This window comes from Meles meles, chromosome 6 (assembly GCF_922984935.1).
Source record: "Meles meles chromosome 6, mMelMel3.1 paternal haplotype, whole genome shotgun sequence".
Lineage (NCBI taxonomy): Eukaryota > Metazoa > Chordata > Mammalia > Carnivora > Mustelidae > Meles > Meles meles.
Window position 1 is genome coordinate 102,224,263 of NC_060071.1, and position 20,441 is coordinate 102,244,703.

Sequence of the window (20,441 nt, forward strand, 5' to 3'; positions counted from 1 at the left end):
TGGGTAAAATATCACTTTATTTTCATACAGGTAATTTTTCTACAGGGTCAACATTTTCTTCTCAAAAATAAAAGAAGAATCTCAAAGCTTAGAACTGGATCACTTGGCCCTTTCTCTTCTTATCTCCTCCCAGTTCAAAATGCTTGCATCTCTTAATGGCCAGCATCCTCTTGGACCTGCAGTTAGGTTCAACACATTCAAGCCTCAGCACAATCTTCTTTGTGGTTTTAGCCTTCTTCCGGAAAATTGGCTTTGTCTGCCCACCATAGCCACTCTGCTTCCGATCATAGCGCCTCTTTCCCTGGGCATAAAGGGAATCCTTGCCCTTCTTATACTGGGTCACTTTGTGAGGCTGATGCTTTCCACACTTCTTACAGAAAGTCCTTCGGGTTTTAGGAACGTTGACCATCTCTGCAGCAGCGCTGTCTGCACGATGAAAATGTGAAATATTTGAAGTTAAAGTAGCAAACTTCAAACATTTTTAATAAAGTGCTTTAAAAATATAGGAATACATTACATATGTCAGTAACGTATAAACCCACCAAATACTCCTTTTACCTATGACTCAATACAAAAGTGCACACCTTTTTGTTATGTTCAGAGTATTTATGGAATGAGACTCACTAAAAATCAGCTAAAAGCAGCATAGGGGCACCCGACAGCCAGTTCCCCGTACAAAGTGGGTTACTTTGGAGCTTAATTTACTGAGGCTGTCCCAAAAAGCGTAGTGGTGTTTATCTGATTTTCTTTCTCAGAGAGGTCCAAGGCTAGAGTCTCCGACTCTTCCTCGCACCCTTTTCCTCCATGTTCTAGCTCCCGGGTATGCCCGATTCAGTGCGTGGTTTCGGTCAGTAGCTCCAGCTACCGCCCGCTTCCGTTCCTTCTCCGGGAACCGGAGCTGTCTGGTTTCACTTTTCCCCTCCGAAGCACCATCACCCGTGAGCAGCCTTCAAGGCTGACGTGGCCCTTAATAAGTATCTCCCGGCCCACTAGCCGCCATGCGTGAGCCCCTCTCCGAGGGGAGAAGCCCGTTAACTCTGCCAAGGCAGCGGGTCTCGCCCTCCAGTTCCTACAAGGGCCTGGTCCATCCCCAGATTCTGAGCACTGGATGTTCCTGCTGAGACCGCCACACTCCCGTCTTAGCTTACCGGGAAACTCGGCAACCACGAACCTCGCCTCGCTCTGCTCGCGCCTAACAGGAAAGGGAGGATGAAGCGGAAGTAGGAACTGAGCGTGAGCGACAGTGCTACGGACCAATAGGCAGCAGGCAGCGGCGGCCTGTCGTCTGGGGACGCGTCCGGGAATCTCCAACCAACGGCCCAGGGGGCGGGCCGGAGGGGTGTGGGCCTGAGGACCGCGGCGCTCCGCGGGCCAGTCGCGGGTTGTCAGAACGGTCGCCGCCGGAGTGGGGCGAGGCTGCGTCGCTCGGTCTTGGGGGTCTGGGGCCCGCGTAAGGATGAGAGCGCAGAGGACGCAGGGCCGCTGGAGGCGCAGGTAACCAAGCGGGGTGCGGTGGGGCCGCGGCGGGACTTCTTCCGGGACCGGTGCTGAATGGAGAGGACCGAGGCGACGCCGAGCCGCGGCTCCTAGCGGCGGGGCCGCTGCCCGAGCTGCAGCTGCCAGGCGAGGATGTGTGGAGCCCGGGCGGCACGGGGGAACTGAGACCCTTGGGGCTCCTGGACCCCCGGGGCCCGGGATGAGTTAGCTGGGGCAGCCGCGGGGGCCAGTTCTGACTGCTACAGGCCAAGGCGACGGCCACCACCCGCCCGCCCCTTCTGTGCAGAAGCCGCTAGCTCCTTTTTGCGCCCGTCCGCGCTCCCTGCCCTGGAGACCATGAGGTTCCGCATCTATAAGCGGAAGGTGCTGATCCTGACGCTCGTGGTGGCCGCCTGCGGCTTCGTCCTCTGGAGCAGCAATGGGCGACAAAGGAAGAGCGAGGCCCTCGCCCCGCCGCTGCTGGACGCCGAGCCCGCGCGAGGTGCGGGCGGCCGGGGCGGGGACCATTCTGCTGTGTCTGTGGGCATCCGCCGGGTCTCCAACGAGTCGGCGGCACCTCTGGTCCCGGCGGCCCCGCAGCCCGAGGCAGACAACCTGACGCTGCGGTACCGGTCCCTGGTGTACCAGCTGAACTTTGACCAGACGCTGAGGAATGTAGATAAGGCCGGCTCCTGGACGCCTCGAGAGCTGGTGCTGGTGGTCCAGGTGCATAACCGGCCCGATTACCTCAGACTGCTGCTGGACTCACTCCGAAAAGCCCAGGGTATTGACAACGTCCTCGTCATCTTTAGCCATGACTTCTGGTCGACAGAGATCAATCAGCTGATCGCTGGGGTGGATTTCTGTCCGGTTCTGCAGGTGTTCTTTCCTTTCAGCATTCAGTTGTACCCCAACGAGTTTCCAGGCAGCGACCCCAGAGATTGCCCCAGAGATCTAGAGAAGAATGCAGCTCTGAAGATGGGATGCATTAATGCTGAGTATCCCGACTCCTTTGGCCATTATAGAGAGGCTAAGTTCTCCCAAACCAAACACCATTGGTGGTGGAAGCTGCATTTTGTATGGGAAAGGGTCAAAGTTCTTCGAGACTATACTGGCCTCATACTTTTCCTAGAGGAAGATCACTACTTATCCCCAGACTTTTACCATGTCTTCAAAAAGATGTGGAAGTTAAAGCAGGAGGAGTGTCCTGAGTGTGATGTTCTCTCCCTGGGGACCTATACGGCCATTCGAAGTTTCCATGGCGTTGCTGACAAGGTAGATGTGAAAACTTGGAAATCCACAGAGCACAATATGGGTCTAGCCTTGACCCGGGATGCATATCAGAAGCTGATTGAGTGCACAGACACTTTCTGTACTTATGATGATTATAACTGGGACTGGACTCTTCAATATTTAACTGTATCTTGTCTTCCAAAATTCTGGAAAGTGCTGGTTCCTCAAGTTCCTAGGATATTTCATGCTGGAGACTGTGGTATGCACCACAAGAAAACCTGTAGACCGTCCACCCAGAGTGCCCAAATTGAGTCACTCTTAAATAATAACAAACAGTACTTGTTTCCAGAAACTCTAATTATCAGTGAGAAATTTGTGGCAGCCATTTCCCCACCTAGGAAAAACGGAGGGTGGGGAGATATTAGGGACCATGAACTCTGTAAAAGTTATAGAAGACTGCAGTGAAAAATCGCAATTACAAAAGCAAAAGTCACAGTCTTCTATTTTTGATATTTGTCCAAACAGAATATACAATTGAATAAAAGGGTTTAGGAACTGGTTTCTGCTTTAATACAGAAAAAAAAATTTCTTGTAAAAGATGTCCAAATATAGTAATCTTTTCCTTCTATGTCTGATTAAAATTTAAACACAAGTTTTCATTTTGGGAGTTGGGTTTTAAAGTTCAATCTCTATCTGCTAAAGGTAATAATTATTAATTGGTAAAAGAAAAGAGGGGAAATTTTATTTAAGTTGAATCTATTAATCTTTTTATCTGGAACTTTGTATACTTTTCCACTTTCAAAACTTATTTTAAGTACAGCAGACTTTATTTAAAATTGTCATAGCAGTAAAAAGTATTACAATGGAATTGTTAGTATTAATGGAACAAGCCCAGTTTCACTCTTGACACGGTTACTAGGAAGGGATTGCTTCACTGGTTTTATAATACAAAAGTTATGTTTGTTAAACGCCCTATCAGAACAGACATTTTCAGTATTACAGATTCCTGTATTATTGTGTTATGATTTGCCTGTGCTTTGGAGCCTTCATAGAACACACTTTCTTTTGGAATGTATTTGATTGATAAGAAAGTTTAAACACTGTTTTCACCTCAATGTAGAAATACAGTGGGTTTTTTTTTCCTTTTAGTGCTGCCAAAATAAAATACTCATTTTTGCATAAAAAGGTTCATAATTATTTTGCAGAATAAATTTTGTTTACTCTTTACACCAAAATTCAGTGAAGACATTCTAGAAGTTTTTAAAGTTTACATTACATTTTCGTGTGTACTGTTTGTACATCATATAACTGAGTTTGAAATAAAGAAAACCCCACTCTTGACAATGCATTCCCTTTAGAAGACACTGGCTTTCAAATTACCCAAGCAAAGATAATGAACAATAAAAAGCTGCTGTGTAAGTGAAATACAGCCTAAATTGTTTTCAAAAGCCAGAAATGATAGAAAGTTCAGTCATGCCAAAGTGAAACATGTTCTAGTGCCAGCTTTATTTTAACTGAAATCATACTTTTTAAAAGGATAGACACAGTAAATAATAGGAAACATGCTTAAAATTTATTCCATATTTCTTATGGAAGTTTCTCTTAATAGTACATAATTGCCTTCAACCAGAAGTTACTCAGAGACTAATTTCTGTATAGTTAGGACATCATTTCATTCTAAGAAGATGGTGTATTAAATGGACAATTTTGAAATTATTTCATCAAATTAAGAGCCATACTATGTTTGAGAAATGCATGTGGTTGTTAAATGTGGAACAAATAGTTCTCTTGCTTTATGAGCTACCTTTATATTACCTTCACAGCCCAGTTTGGTTCCAGATTTTATAGGGGGTTATAAATGTAAATCAGGATGAATTGTCATGCTTTGTACTAGCTTTTGGTGCTCTGATTTGACTTTCAGCAGTTCAGAGGACTAAAAAAATTAATGTTCAGGACTAAGGTAGGCCAGAAGTTTGAATTAATTATTTTGAATCAGAAAAAGATCATTGGTAAACTAGCTCATGGTTTTGGGGTCAGCAATTAGATCAACAAATATTTTCCTTTCTACATTCATTAATTCATGCTGTACTATTCATTCATGCTGTACTAAAAATTTTTGTGAGAAAGAAATCTCTTTGGATTTTCTCCTGGCCTCCAATATAAATATTAATAACTTAACCACTGTTAAGATGAATTATCTATTGCCCTCTTTTAGATATTACAAGCAAAACTAAATAGAAAACACTGGCTCTTTGGTTTCTTTTCATGTAGTATAGTGAAGACAATTTTCCTATGGGAGCAAATTCCCAGATTTTTTAGTTGTTCTAAAATTCATAAATGTCGGGGTGCCTAGCTGGCTTAGTTGGTGGAGTGTATGATTCTTGATCTCAGGGTTGTAAGTTCAAGCCCCATGTTGGGGCAGAGAGATTACTTAAAAGCTTTTAAAAAATTCATAAATGTATCTATAAAACCAAGAAATGCTTTAATACTATAATAGTAACTTCCAAAAACATCTTTTAAGAAGTTGAATTTTAAAGGCATCACTATATAACCTGTATAACTATATATACGCGTGTGTGTGTGGCACACATAAAATACAGAGTTGAAGCAAAAATACTAAATTTCATTCAGTGTATCTGTATCATAATGGGATGGTTAATATTGGTTAGTAAAGTTCTAAGAATGTTTTAAGCATAAATAATCATATTTAGTGAAACATAAATGCATAGTTTTGAGATTCTACCCCTCTCCCCCACACTGATAATTTCTAGTTAATTGCATTCTTAAGAATTACATTTTGTAACAGACACAACTTAGTGAATATTTACTTTGAAACTTTATTAAAGTAATGGTAAACAAAAGAAGCCAAAAACAAGCAAATATATACAGGTGTTTTAAAACTAAATGAGTAACTTGCCATTAGAAAAAATATATCTATCAGAGGAATCACAAAAGTCTCCATAATTAAGGAAACTGTATAAACTCTACATACAAAAAAACAAATTATCTCCAGTTTTCCCATGAGAATCAAAACTGCAAATTTTAATTTTATACTTTGAGTACTTTGTTTTAAGATAGTAGTTAACAGAAAGATAATGTTTTAAGGCCAAACACTTTTTACTCTTATAAACTCTAAAATTACACAGAATCAGTCCAAGTCATATAGCAGAGAATTATGAAAACTGAATGCACATTGAGTCACATGATCTTTAATAAACTGCACACTACCGTCCTGCATATTGGTTTCTTTTACATTGTTAAGACCAGGTAAATTGTGAACTGAAGCTCTGTTTAGTAATGAAGATAGGTCATCTCCATCTAATTCTTTCTCTTCTGTTATCACTGGCTCTTCTAAGTCCTCTTTTTCTTCATTTGAGTAAGTAGGACTTTTTTCTTTTATAAATTCAGGTTCCATTTTTGACTCAGGTTGCTGAGACTTTTCAGATAGCAAGTGAGAAACATCAGGAGCCCCTCGTTGCAAGCACACAACTGAACCACAACTGTCTGTCTCTAGTACTTTAACTTCTAGAGATGAATCAGAATCAGTTGTTGAGGTAGTAGGATGTTCTATATTTTCTTTTTCAGTTAGATGACTTCCTTCATTGCCTTTTTCTTCCTTTTCATGAAGCTGTTCAGAGTTACTACATTCTTGCAACTATGTCAAGAGAAACAACAAATTAAGAATCTTTGAAAAAAAAACAAAATTAAATTGTACTCTCTGAAATAGGTTTGGTGGGGGGTTTTTTTGTTTGTTTGTTTTTTGGTAAGTTGTGAAGAAAGAACGCTTACAGATCTGCAGATAGGCTTCTGGGCTTTCCACCTCAAAGTCATCTTCTAAATGCTGCCAGTTCTTTTTAACAATGCAGACAGTGCAAACCTGGCATTAATTCTTGATTAATTCCTTTCAATGACCCCTTACCTCCTTCAGAATAAAATATTCCTGGCCTACAAACCCTTTGACAAGGCCTACCAAACCATTTAGTATTCATTCTTATAAGGGCATTCTTGAATTTCTTTTTCCTGAATTTCTGTGATTCTTCAGAGCCACTCTCCTCCCCAATTCATATGTAAATCAATTGTGCTAGTTACTAAATTACTTGTGTGCAATATTGAAGACTAAGAATAACCAGACTTAAGATTCAACTAGAAAGAATGAACAAACTGAATGACATAGCTCCTTCCCATGGTTTGAGAGTCAAAAAGACTTGTTTGTCCCTGGACTCATACTCAAACTTCCCAAATGTTAGTTTCCCTCTTCCTCACTGGACACTTATTTCGGGGTTAAATGAGATATGTAAAAATGAATCACAAAGTGTTTGGCACATAGGAAAATATAGGCAAAAAAGTCTCTACTCCTCTTAAGTCTTCCCAGCCGTTACGTACACTTAGAGTTATGACATGAAGAAATAAAAAATTAAGTTATCTGATTTAACCTTGTCCTAAATCACTACAAAGGCCACCAAATCCTTACCTTTGCATGAATTTGAATCTTACTATCAGTAACCTGAAGAACTTCAATTAATGGTGGGGTTAAGGACATTGTCTGATTAAATGGAGGGCTCAGGACTTCAAGAACCTCATCAACATTTTCTTCATTGACAAACAGCCTTTCCTAAAATAAAAAGAGAAAAAATATTCTGCTTTATAGGTCATTTTTGACAGTGTTGATCTAAAAACAGCTCATACAAGTTCTTACACACTTCAGGATTATGCTTTTAAAATGCTTAATGTTACTCCTACGCTGTCGTGGCAGAAGAAAACGGTATTGTACAGAGCAGTAAGAATAGCAAGAGTATATACATATATCGGAAAAGATCCAAAATGAAAAAAGTTAAGTTCCTTCTTTAAGTCTCTGTTAACAATCTGAGATAATCTTACTTACAAATGGTATTTTCCTTTCCTTTTTTTTCCTCTTAATATTTTATAAGAATAATATCACCTCTAGGGAAAAAAAATCACCTCTAGAGTTATAACTGCAGTCGAAGCTATAAAATGTAATTTAATTTTATAATACTTCCCAATGAGACAGCTAAGAAATATATATGATAGGATTTATTCAAATTTTGTGTGGCCAGTTTGCCTTTTAGTTCTTGGCCAGATAGGAGTCAGATATAATATTTAAGAGAAGTATATTCTATTTTTGTGCATTGAGATAATCCATTGTGACAGTAGCATATAGCTATTTATAAGAATGAGGTAGATTTCAAGAGGCTGACATGGAAAAATTTCCAAACTATAATTAGGGAATGTATAAGTCACTTTCACCAGAATCCCAAACACAAAGCAACTTGTACATATTCATGTCAAGTAAATGCAGGTATGTAGTTACAGTGTTGAAGGGAAAAACCGTATTTAAAATGCATAAAATCAGTTTAATATTGCCCCAAATGAAAGTACTTTCATAAAAACAAATTTCCAAATAAACAGTTCATTATTTGGTCCAAACAGGAGAGCAAAATCAAGAAAGAGACTAGTTTTAAAGTTCCCTTATATTAAATAGTATTTAAACTTAAGAACACCTACCATGAACATTGGGTACAGAAAAATCTTATATTTGGAGTAATTTCCTTGCTATTATTTTAAAGTTCCAGAATAACTGTATTATAGAAACATTCCCCAATTAAAAGCATTTCTAAGGTTCCTGCCTCTGGTATAGAGACATTAATTGCACAAAAATACCCAAATACTTTTAGTATATAAATATGTAAGTTATATAGTATATATAATGGAAATGGTTATGATTAAAACAATGTGTTTGCATAAACTCACCTTATTCTAATGACTGATTTTACTCTAAAAGAAACTGAATTTAGTGGTCCTAAAGCTCTAGGAAAATGTCCAGTGAATATTTAGGCTTTTATAAATCTATTTTGTACTTGTTTATGTGTAAAATAACATTCTGACCTTGACCGTCACAAATCACTCTATTTTCATATGATGCATATAATACAATCATCATATAGTACATGTCTTCCCATCCATTACTCTTGTGATTTTAAGAAATTTTACTTTAATGCTTAGACCCTACTCCAGCAAAATGTAAAGAAAAATAACTTAATATTATGGCTTCATCAGCTTTAGCAAATGTGATTAACGAAGTAATTATAAATCCATTTCAAGCATCAAAGATATAAAACACAGTTGCCATAATCCCATTTTGGTCTAGTTTCTTTGCTAAAATAATGTTAGCCTTCTAGAAAATCAGATTAAAATAACAGTCTTTAGTATTCTCTCAACTGCCTATTCATAAACTTTCTTCCCAGTTGTTATTTTTACATTTATTAAAACAATTACGGGGCACCTGGCTGGCTCAGTGGGAGGAGCATGCAACTCTATCTCTGGTAGTGGGTTCGAGCCCCACCACAGGGTAGAGGGCCAGAGACTATGTAAATAAACTTTAAAAATAAATAGATAAATACAACAGTTACAGGAAACTGACTACCCTTTCCTAAATTTCCCCCTGCTGATGATATAAGCAGATAGTCAATTTCATATTATATTCTCACAAAGTATCTTACCTTGCCCTGGCTATGTATTTTACCATTTTGGGAGAGTTTGAAATTAACCACTTCTCACAGAAGTTACCCCTCATAAAATGTAACTTATCAGCAAATATCCAGGAAAAATCATAGGAAGAAATGAAAATTTCTGGCAAGTTAAAGCCCAAGGCTAAACTTAATTTTCAATACATAATCCTTGCAACTAGTTTTATTTCTGGGAATTTAACCCTTGATTCGTTAAATAAAAGCTAAAAAAAAATTACATGTAACACTAATACATATCTCAATGAAAACCACCAATTGTTAATTTATGAGTTTAAAAAGTTCCTTAGAACTTAAAATTTTAGTTTTAAAAAAAAATTATCAATAGGGCCACCTGATTGGTTCAGCCAGTTGAGGAACCCACTCTTAGATTTCATTCCTGTCATGGTCTCTGGTCCTGGGATGAACCCAGTGTATGCTCCCACTCAGCAGGCGAGTCTGCTTCTCTGTCCCTCACCTTCTGCCCTTCCCCCCATACAGGTCAGTAAACAAGATAAAATAAAATCTTTTTTTTAAATTGTCCATAATACTGGAGTACTGAATCTGAAATTCAAGAACCTCAATAACCCAAAAAGTATAGCAGCAACTACAATCGAGCACACTATTCATGAAAATTATGTCCTAAGTAAACTAGGTATTGCTCAGCCCCAAGTTCTAGAGGACTTGCCCACAAGAGGTAACAAATACACAGTTGCTCTTTCAACAACAGGGGGGTTAGGGGAACACCCCGCCCCAGTTGAAAAATCCACCTACAAGTTTTGACCCCTCCAAAGCTTAACCATTAACAGCCTACTGTTGACTGGAAGCCTTACCTATAACATAAACAGTCCATTAACTCATATTTTGTATGGTGTATTATATACAGTATTCTTATAAACTAGAGAAAATGTTTTTAAGAAAATCATAAAAGAAAATACATTTATAATATCATACTGTATGTATCAAAAAGATCACTTATGGGCTCCTGGGTGGCTCAGTGGGTTAAACCTCTGCCTTCAGCTCAGGTCATGATCCCAGGGTCCTGGGATCAAGCCCCACATTGGGCTCTCTGCTCAGCGGGGAGCCTGCTTCCCCTTCTCTGCCTGTCTCTCTGCCTACTTGTGATCTCTGTCAATAAATAAATAAAAGCTTTAAAAAGAGAGAGAGAGAGAGAGATCACTTATACGTGGATCCAGGCAGTTCCAACCTGTGTTATTCAAGGGTCAATTTTAAGAGCAAATTTTAAAAGTGGGATAGAATTTTTCAAATATAAGAGTCTTGGGGCGCCTGGGTGGCTTAGTTGGTTAAGCATCTGCCTTCGGTTCAGGTCGGTTCATGGGTCCTGGGATGAGCTCCACATAGGGCTCCCTGCTGGGGGGGTTGGGGAGCCTACTCTGCCTCTGCCTCTGCCTCTCCCCCTGCTCGTGCTCTGACAAATAAATAAATACCATCTTTAAAAATATATACAAGTCTAGAAAGAACTGTTACCTCCAAAGAATCCTTGTTTAAACCATAATACCATTCTCTCCAATGTCCATGGCATTCTGGAGATTTGGCCAGTTCTATCACTGCATTGTTCGAAGAAATACTAGCCACAGGTTCTTTGGTACTCAATTTATTCTCCGGAGCAAATTGCAACAAGAAGGAATAGTAAACTAAGTCTTGGGTGGAGAAGCCCAGTTTGTACCCGAAGGGGCTCACATCCCCTTGAAGACTTTGCGGTTGGATCTGAGGCACTTGAATCAGCAGAGTCAGGGATTCTTCATCCTGATTACACAGCAAACGAGGACACAAAGGTTCCCTGCCGCCGGTCCCGGGACCACCCATGGCTCGATCGGAGGGCTCCCGGCCCGCGCCTTCCCCGAGCACTCGCGTCTCAGCCCCGAGATCTCCACGCGCACTCTCTCTTCCAGCAGCAGATCCCCTGTCAAGGCCCCCAGATGAAGTACCAGGGGAGCCTCCTCCACCGTCCCCAGGTGAGTTCTCCGCTACGGAGGGCGGCTCCTCTTCGATGCTCGTTGTGCGCACCGCTTGCTCGTCCAAGTCCCGCTCGTCGGGCTCGAAGACAAACTCCTCCGCAGCGGCGTCGGGCGTGGTGATCACGGCGTCCGCAGCCCCGGGATCCGGGCCACTGTTCCCAGCACAACCCCCTGCCGGGCCCACCTCCCCATCGCGAGCGGAAGCGCAGGCCGCGCCGTCAGTTCCGGACGTGTAGACGGACTCTTCCGGCGCCACGGCGGGTTCCTGGCGCGCAGGGGGCAGCGCCACGGGCAGCGTGACCACCAGCTGTCGCCGGGCCTTGTTGAACTGAGCCTTGCCGCGGCTGTCGTCCACCGGGTACGGGAGCGAGAGCCGCAGCCGGTAGTCGGGTTTCCTTGAGTCGAGGCACAGCCGCTTTCCCGTCACCTCCAGCGCCGCCTGCTCAGCCGAGCGCAACAGCGGCAGCTCGATGGTGACCACAAGCTCCCGGGGCACCGGGCTGGGGGCCGAGTCCCGGGAGCAGCGGTAGTCCTGGAGGTCCACGTGGTGGCGCTGCACCACACTGTAACGAGGCTCGGTGTGGGCGGGCTGCAGGACAGCCTCGGGAGGGGAGGGCGCCTGGGGTCGCGGGACCACTGAGTTTCCGGCCACCGCCCGGCTCCCGTAGGGGTAGGGGAAATCGGGAAGAGGGCTCTCCGGCTCCCCCTCGGGCCGGGCCGGTACGCCCCCGGGGAGGGGTGTGCGCAGCACGGCGGCCTCCGGAGTCCCCTTGTACTTGATCTTCAGGGTCTTGGCATTCCTGCGGTCCAGCTTCACGCCGAACTGCTTCTCGATGGCCTCCAGTGCCGTGGCGTCCAGCATCTGGCGGAAGCGCTCGTGGCGCCGGGCCAGCGCGAGCGCGTCTGGGTGGAAGACCACGTCGTAGACCGTGTAGCGGGTCCCTCGGCCCCCCGCGTACTCGCGGGCGGGAGCCAGGCTATAAGGCAGGGACCACTGGCTGCCGGCCGCTGCGCCCCTGGGGCCGGGTCGGCTGCTAGGCGCGGCCACTAGGGCGTTGCTGCACACGTTCACGAAGCAGCGCAGCGCCCCGTCGAGGCTGGTGCGCAGTACGTGACCCGGCTGCGGGTGCACGAACCGCACGTCCACTCCGCGCTCACGCTCCAACGCGGTGATCTCCTCCTCGTAGCGCCGCCGGTTCTCCGGGTCCGTGAGCTCCTCGGCGTACTGGGTGAACATTCGCCGGAACTCCGGGTCCTGAAAGGCTGACGTGAGCCGCTGGACCTCCTCTCCGCTCAGGTCCAAGTCCTCCAGCGGCGAAGAGGCTGCCGCCCTGGCCATGCTGCCCCGGGGCTCCTAGCCCTCCGGCCGGGGGAGAGCGACCCGAGACAAGGTGGGTGGGACGCGCGGTAGAGTCGCTGGTCTGCCCAGAGTGGGGCGGCCCAGTTCGGTAACCGCCGGAGAATTGAGCCTGGGGCAGCGCGTGGTCGTTGCCATAGTGACACCGCCAACTGCCGGGAGGAGGGGCAGGAATTGGAGTGGGCTGGTGGAAATGCCGCAAATAACTTATTTCAAAGCAACCAACTACACCACATACTACCTCTTTAGATTCCTGTGCCGTGGTGCAATTACTTCTGCAGAATAACTGTCATAATAATTGTAATTTCCAGCATTTATGTACATTATCTTATTCACAAGCTGTAATTCAATTTTAAGCTTATCTACAAGTTTTACTTTACCAAACCAACACTTCAGTTTTTAGACATTTCACCATAAGGTTTGCCCTATACCAACTCACATTTGGGGCAAGAGCTATGGGCAGGCTATTCATAAATAACTAATGATCAGTAAGTATACAGGATTTTTTTTACGTTTATTATTATTTTTTTAATTTAGTAATCTCTACACTCAGCCCCCTGAGATCAAGAGTCGCATGCTCCTCTGACTGAGCCAGCCAGGCCCCCAGGACTTTAATAATAAAAATGCAAATGTAAGATCCCACAGATTATCTTTCAAAATGGCAAAGGCTGTTTTTACAATTACTGTATTTCCTTGGGGTGGTAGCAAAGCCTTTCTAGACAGTAGTTTGGTAGCTATATCAAAAGCCTTTAGAACGTACATACACTTCATCCAGCAATTCTCAGTCTAAGAGTGTGCTCAAGGCAACATTTCCCGTGATTCTAAAGATTTGGGAAGAATCCAAGAATCCTGCAGTGGGACTGGGTGAGCAGATTTTACTATGGTCGTACAGTGGGATTTTGTGCATTCAAAAGGATGTTATAGAGTAGTATTTATTGACTACGGGAGTTATTAACTGGTAGTTGTTCAATCCAGTGATTGTTTTTCTTTTCTCATTTTGTTGAAACTTTAATCAACATTTAACACAGTTGATTTAGGATTACCTCAGTGACAGGACACATTCCAGATTTCTCTCCTGCCTTAGATACTTGACACTATATAGTCTGTTTTGCAAGTGTTTGTCTCTGTTCCACCTCTAAGTGGAAATGCCTGAAGACAGGGACCCTGCCTCTTCTCCAATTGCATTCTCTCCTTCACAAATATTTTTACACTCACAAATACCAGACTTCTGTATCAGGTTCTAAATTCCAAACTCGTATATCTAGTTGCCCATTTGAATTCTCTATTTCAATGATCTAATGCTTATGTCCATCAGGTTTGAAATGACCAAAAATCTTAACTCCTTTCCCAACTTCTCCCCTCATCTTATGATCTCTTGGCCATATTCAAAACAGTTGAGTCCCCCTCCTTGAAACATGCTTTACTCTTGGTTTGAAGAACTCCATCCTCTCCCATTTTCCTCCTCCTTTGCTTGTTCTTTCCTGCCTGTCCTCTAAATCAGGAGTCACCCAAAGTCTTTTCATCAGCCTACTTACTGAATTGTCCTAGACGATCCTAATCAAGGATTTAAATGCCATCTAAGTTTAGATTCATTCTTTCAACAGATATTTATTGTACACTGCTACACCCACTACTTAGGTAGGTAAGGCACTGTTCTAGGCATTGGATGGAACAAAACAAAGTCATTGTGTCCCAAGGATGTGAAGCAACTGGCACTTTCTGATACTGAAAGTAGCTATTGGGTCAATTACTTTGGAAAATTTCTGTTGACTGTAATGTATATCTCATAACTAAGAAATTCTACTCCTAGATATATATCCAATAGAAACACATATCCCTATCAAAAGACATATACTAGAATTTGCATATCTATAATAGCACTATTTGTGATAGATAAATAGTGGAAACAACCCAAGTTTCCATCAATAGTAGAATGGACAAATAAAATGTGTATATCCACACAATGGACATGAATGAACAATGTGGATAAATGTGACAAGGTTGTATGAAGGAAACAAGATGCAAAATAATACATACTGTATGATTCCTTCTATAATAGGCAAAGCTTGGCAAAATGAATCTTACTGCTAGAAATTGGGATAGTGATTGTCCTTTTGAGGGGGAGTGGAGTGTTGTGATTGGAGGGGAGCAGGAGTGCGATTCTGGGGTGGGTAGTATTCTGATTCTTAATCTTGGTATTGTTAACAGGATGTGCAGTTTGTGAGAATTCATTGAGCTGTACCCTGATGGTAGGGGACATGTATGTATGTATCTTACACTTCAATTTAAAAGTTCTTGAAAGTACTTGTTAAAAAAAAAAAAAATCCTTGCCTTCATGGACCTCATGTGGGATGAGACTAGTGACTCCAAAATTTTATCTCCACTCACACTTAACCTCTGAGCTCTAGGCTCATGCCACTACCTACCAGATACCTCCACCTGGATGTGTGATGGGCATCTCTAAATAGAAAAAAAAAAAAAAAATTAAGATTTTAAGTAAGCCCCAATGTGGGGCTCAAACTCACAACCTCAAGATCAAGATTCACGCATTCCACTGACCGAATGCTAGCCAGGCACCCCTCCAAAGAGAAGTCTTGATTTCTTTTCCCTCTCAAACCTGTTATGCCCCCAGTCTCAGTAAACAGTACGGTCTACCCAGGTGCTTAAACCTGAAACTTAAATGTAATCCTTGATTCCCCTTACCCCCATCCTGTATCTCTATTCAGTTACCCAGGCCTGCGGTCTCTTCTTACACACCCCGAATACATCCCCTTCTTTCCATTTCTGGTCTGAGCCCCTGCATCATCTCCATTGCAGACTTCTGCAGTACTTTCCTGACTGGTCTCTTCAGGTCTTTCCTTATTACAGTCTCTTCTCCACATGGTAACCTCAGTGATCTTGAAAGCCAGATCTGCTGAACGTTTTTCAGTAGCCCCACGTCCAAATTCCTTACTTGTGTCTCCAAGGCCATCATGCCTTAATCCCCAGCGCTCTCCACACTCACACCCTAGATCATTACACCTTACATCCCCAGCAGAACATTACATCCCCGGCAGAACACCCATCTCTCCTGTGTAGCCTGTGCTGCTGGTTGAATCTGGTGGGTGGGGGCCTCCCCTGCACAGAAAACACAGGAATATGCACAGGGTCAAGACCGAAACACTGTTTTAATTTTACCCTGCCTGCTCTGAGCAGTCCCACCACTATAAGAGGACATAGTAAATTTCACAATAGATTTTGGTAATTGTTTGGGACCCAAGTCATCTTACTTAATAGGTATATTTGATAGAACACCAGATTAAGTTCCTGCGCTTTTAAGGCAGAGAAAGCAATTCATGGGCACAATCCAGTGCATAATCATGTCTTCCTTAATGCAGACTGATTTAAACCACTGGTGATTGAAAAGTCAGGATGCTTTACCTGAAAATTCATATTTCTCTAGAATGGCCAGCTGGGCTCGGCTTCCCACATAGCTACGGCTGGCTGGAGCAGAGAGCGCCAGGTGCAGCCGTTAGGTGCACCTGCGTGTTCCAGTCACACTTCCTGTGGTTTCCCCCAGGAGACCAAGTGTTATTTTTCTCACGGCAGAGAAATCTTTCCCACGCCTGTCTTCTGGTGTGATCTACCTGGCCTCTGTTCTAAGGCGTGGTGCCTCAGACCCACATTTCTGGCAGTGAGGTCAACCAGCTGATGAAGCACCGAAGTCAGGGAGCACAACACCTCTCTGCTTCCCACCCCTCAAAGAGAAGCCCAGGATACCCTTTCAGTGCTCCTCCTCTGCTGCCCCATCTTTCAGACTTCTGCTTTGCATTTCTGCTTTGCATTTCCGGACGATGCGGATTCCCACCTGCTTCTAGTTCCGGTCTTATTCTAACACTTACTGTCTGATTCTGGCAACTTACCTGCTCGTAGTTACCTGCCTTGCTTCGTTTCACTTCACCTTGCTAAGTTACCCTGTCTTTCTAGGCACTAAATGTAAAAAGATCTCAAAAAGCGCATCTTTTTTTTTTTTTAATTTTATTTATTTGACAGAGAGAAATCAAACTAGGCAGATAGGCAGGCAGAGAGAGAGGAGGAAGCGGGCTCCCCGCGGAGCAGAGAGCCCGATGTGGGGCTCGATCCCAGGACTCTGGGATCAACCCACTGAGCCACCCAGGCGCCCCTCAAAAAGGGCATCTTATAGAAACAATGAAATGAGTGTGGGAACACTTTTATGAGTTTCCATTTATAACTTCCTACCTGCCATCGTTCATATTTAGCTCTGGTTCTCATAACTGAACCAACAGCCTTGCAGTGTTTATTTCACTACCACTTTCAAGGCCCAAATTATAAATTTTCCAAGCAATATAGCTTTTGAACTTATGCCTTAATTTCATCTCTTTCTCTAAGCTCTTCTTGAAATTAAAGCTAAATCTTGCTCTTCTAACATCAGGCCTCTACTAACATTCTCCCAAAATTTTCTGTCTTCAAACTTCTCAAATTGCCACTTCACCTTTAACTTAATTCACTTATCACTACATTCAGATTAATTCTCTTTGAGAAATTTTCCCTTCAGTATGTTGTTTTTATTTTTTATCAGTCTCTCTTCCCCCAAAAGCTAATTTTCTTTCAAAGAAATGTCTTCCATTCCAGGCTTTTTGTAATATTAAGATTACTCCTTCTTGAGGTGCCTGGGTGGCTCAGTGGTTAAAGCTTCTGCCTTCAGCTCAGGTCCTGATCCCGGAGGCCTGGGATCGAACCCCACATTGGGCTCTATGCTCAGTAAGGAGCTTGCTTCCCCCTCTCTCTTTCTGCCTGCCTCTCTACCTACTTGTGATTTTTCTCTGTCAAATAAACAAATAAAATCTTTTTAAAAAGAAAAAAAAAGATTACTCCTACATTTGAAATATTCTTTGTACCCCTGACTTCCTGTCTGTCATTCACATTCATTTCTAGTCTATTACTGCAGTGCTATAAACTAAAAGTGCTATAAACTAAAAGTAAGGGGATGGTATTAAGTAATCACATCCAAATAGCAAAACCTGCTGCTTCGAAATAACGTGTCTTCTAAATGTAAAGCCTACAGTGACTATGTGTTTTTAAATCTCCAGTGCACAGGCACCTGGGTGGCGCAGTGGGTTAAGCGTCTGTCTTCGGCTTGGGTCATGATCCCAGGGTCCTGGATTGAGCCCAACATCAGGCTCCCTGCTTAGTGGGGAGCCTGCTTCTCTGCTTCTCCCTCTCCCACCTCCCCTGCTGTGTTCCCTCTGTTGCTGTCTCACCCTGTCAAATAAATAAAATCTTAAAAACAAATCTCCAGTGCCAAAATATAATTATGAAATGATTATCTTAGTAACACAGGTTTTCACTAGCATTAGAATAAATTCTGTGACTTGAAATTTAGTTGGAAGATTGCTAAATCTAACATTAGGACTCAAGTTAGACAAAATAAAGAATCAGAAAATTTCAAATATTTGTATTTTCTTTAAAATGAATATTAGCATATGTTTAGTCTAGAATAATGAAACCAGTTTTTTTATGAAACCAGTTTTTAAGCATAAATCAGATTATATCTTCATGCATATTTTCATATTAAGACTATACAGAAAATATTTTTGCTGTAAAACTTTGTCAAGTGTACCATGTTTGTTGTAATTTAATACCAAAATTTCATAAAATACAAATTTCAGAACATTCTAGAGTTTATCATAATTTTATTGGAACTTATCAAAATCACATAAATATAAAATTAAGCAGAACTGATGGAATTTTCTTTCTTCAGATGCTCTTTAAGAATCTCAAAAACCTTGAAGTTTGCTGAAAATAGAAATTGATAAAATTAAACATGTTGGAAACCTAAGTTATTGTACATTTCTAAGTACTTAATTTTAAAAATAAGTCATTACATGGATATTGTTCCAAATTCAAAAGGGGACAGAGTGAAAAATAAGTCAGTCTCACACTCTATTTCTGTTCTTGGAACCAATTACTTATCCTTATAAAGACAGTCTTATCATATATAAGCATCTATGGGGGGGTACGTGCTTTAAAAAGATATACAAGTATTAGAATACAGTGCACACTATTTTACACTTTTTCTCAGTTGGTAATATATTTACCTATAATTTTTAAAACTAATCCCTTCCTTTAAGGTTTTGAAATTTAAATACATTTGAAAAGTTCTAAGAAGTACACACATTTTTTTTTAAGATTTATTTATTTATTTGACAGAGATCCCAAGTAGGCAGAGTGGCAGGTGGGGGGGAGGGGGGGTTGGTCTGGAAGCAGGCTCCCTGCTGAGCAGAGAGCCTGATAATGGGACTTGATCCCAGGACCTGAGATCATGACCTGAGCTGAAGGCTGAGGCTTAACCCACTGAGCCACCTAGGTGCCCCCACACATTAAAAAAAAAAAAAAAAAAGTACACACATTTAAATGGGTACCCATTTATTTATTTATTTTAATATTTATTTATTTATTTATTTATTTTAGAGAGAATATGGGTGGGGGGAGCAGGGGAAGGAAAAAGAGTTCCAAGCTGACTCTGCACTGATCCAACAAGGGGCGTGATCTCATGACCCTGAGATCACAACCTGAGCCAAAACCAAGAGTCAGAGGCTCAGCTGACCACACCACCCAGGCACCCCAATATGGGTGCCCATTTAAGCCATTTGTTTTGTTATTACAAAAGCTACAATAAAAACACCTGTACCTACTTTGATGTATAAGCACAACTATATCTGTAGGATAAATTCCTAGAAATGTAAATACTGGTATATACAGTCTAGGTCTTAAGAAATCCTGTCAAATTGCCCTCCATAAGGGTTTTTACCACTTTTTATTCCACCCAGCTATGTGTGAAATTGGGTATTTCTCCACTACATCACCAATACTGTATTTTAAAATAAACAATTATATGAGAGTCCCTGCTGAAACAGGGTTAACTTTTACTGACTTCAACTACATTTCTGTGATTAATGTTACGATATGATTTCACAAGTAATTTACCAAAAGATTTCTTCCTTGGGGGAACTAGGTAGCAGGAAAACCAAATGATCCCACTATATCTTGAAATGGTTTCTGTTCCCTCAAAAATAAATGTACATCGTTAACCTGTTTGATCAAGCACTAAAAAAATTCCTTCAATTATCACTACTAAATTATAGTCTGGAAATCATGTCAAGGCTTTTCAGTAGCTATATGATAAAGGAACCAACTATTTCAACCCCATGAATGGTGAGCATCAACTCAAGTCAAGGGCTATATTAGAAGCTTTTAAGGAAGATGGGTACTATATGACTTCTAATACCATAATGTGTGGAACTATCACAGAGTTCTGTAAAAAGTGCTTAGAACACCTAACAATTCTGCATGGCACCCAGGGAACACTACCAGAAATGTAACAATTGTCCTGTGCTATCATAATTAATAAATCAATTAATTTCCTATTGTGGTTTACTAATTTCTATCCCAGCTCATTTAAAAAAAAGAATATAAAATGGTTTGCAGAGACAAATGAATAAAAAGATAAAAGTAAACGAAGAAATTCAAGTAGTGGGAAAATACAGTGCAGAAAAAAAAGATGAAGTCAGGGCCACGCCCAACATTTATGGTAGTAATTCCTCTGCAGCTAGAGAAGTGGGCTACACATTTGGTTGTGCTTCTAAAGCAAAGGGAGTTCATTAGAAGATTCCCAGTCTCCCCTAAGATAAACAGTTGCTTGGTATAGACACAGAATCCCCTTGGCCTGAGACCTGCTAAAAGTTCCCATATTGGTTTTCCTTGCAGAGTAAGTTTCACATCAAATTGCAGTTCAGTAAAAGTCATTCTAAAGGTGGAAAAAATATGCTCCAGGCAGACAGCCCTTAGTAATCCTGGGTCACAAAATCAAACGCC

General features: G+C 42.0%; 4 protein-coding genes and 1 long non-coding RNA gene across 8 annotated transcripts in view; 2 read left to right on the forward strand and 3 right to left on the reverse strand.

Annotated features, from left to right (window-relative positions):
* RPL36AL (ribosomal protein L36a like) lies at nucleotides 1-1,292 on the reverse strand. Its single transcript, XM_046007597.1, has 2 exons — nucleotides 1,149-1,292; nucleotides 1-426 (listed from the first exon to the last, which is right to left on the reverse strand). Exon 2 carries the CDS (start codon nucleotides 407-409, stop codon nucleotides 89-91), a length of 321 nt encoding a protein of 106 aa, XP_045863553.1. The 5' UTR covers nucleotides 410-426; nucleotides 1,149-1,292; the 3' UTR covers nucleotides 1-88.
* Nucleotides 1,293-1,551: 259 nt separating this feature from the next.
* MGAT2 (alpha-1,6-mannosyl-glycoprotein 2-beta-N-acetylglucosaminyltransferase) lies at nucleotides 1,552-3,268 on the forward strand. Its single transcript, XM_046007595.1, has one exon. It carries the CDS (start codon nucleotides 1,834-1,836, stop codon nucleotides 3,172-3,174), a length of 1,341 nt encoding a protein of 446 aa, XP_045863551.1. The 5' UTR covers nucleotides 1,552-1,833; the 3' UTR covers nucleotides 3,175-3,268.
* A 765-nt stretch (nucleotides 3,269-4,033) lies between these two features.
* DNAAF2 (dynein axonemal assembly factor 2) lies at nucleotides 4,034-12,548 on the reverse strand. The gene is made up of 3 exons (XM_046007592.1): nucleotides 10,719-12,548; nucleotides 7,181-7,321; nucleotides 4,034-6,364 (listed from the first exon to the last, which is right to left on the reverse strand). The coding sequence occupies exons 1-3, from the start codon at nucleotides 12,546-12,548 to the stop codon at nucleotides 5,858-5,860; spliced, it is 2,478 nt and encodes an 825-aa protein (XP_045863548.1). The 3' UTR covers nucleotides 4,034-5,857.
* The window catches only part of LOC123943411, a 34,324-nt gene continuing 25,351 nt past the window's right edge, over nucleotides 11,469-20,441 (forward strand). For all 3 annotated transcript variants that reach the window (XR_006818635.1, XR_006818633.1, XR_006818634.1), the window contains exons 1-2: nucleotides 11,469-11,567; nucleotides 12,397-12,600. This is a non-coding gene — a long non-coding RNA (uncharacterized LOC123943411). The remainder of the gene's footprint in view (nucleotides 11,568-12,396; nucleotides 12,601-20,441) is intronic.
* POLE2 (DNA polymerase epsilon 2, accessory subunit) overlaps nucleotides 17,787-20,441 on the reverse strand; it is a 29,198-nt gene continuing 26,543 nt past the window's right edge. Inside the window, exon 18 of one of the 2 annotated variants that reach the window (XM_046007593.1) lies at nucleotides 17,787-18,362. In XM_046007593.1, the coding sequence (XP_045863549.1) occupies nucleotides 18,344-18,362 (19 nt within the window). In that variant the 3' untranslated portion in view covers nucleotides 17,787-18,343. The remainder of the gene's footprint in view (nucleotides 18,363-20,441) is intronic. The other variant, XM_046007594.1, reaches the window with a different exon arrangement.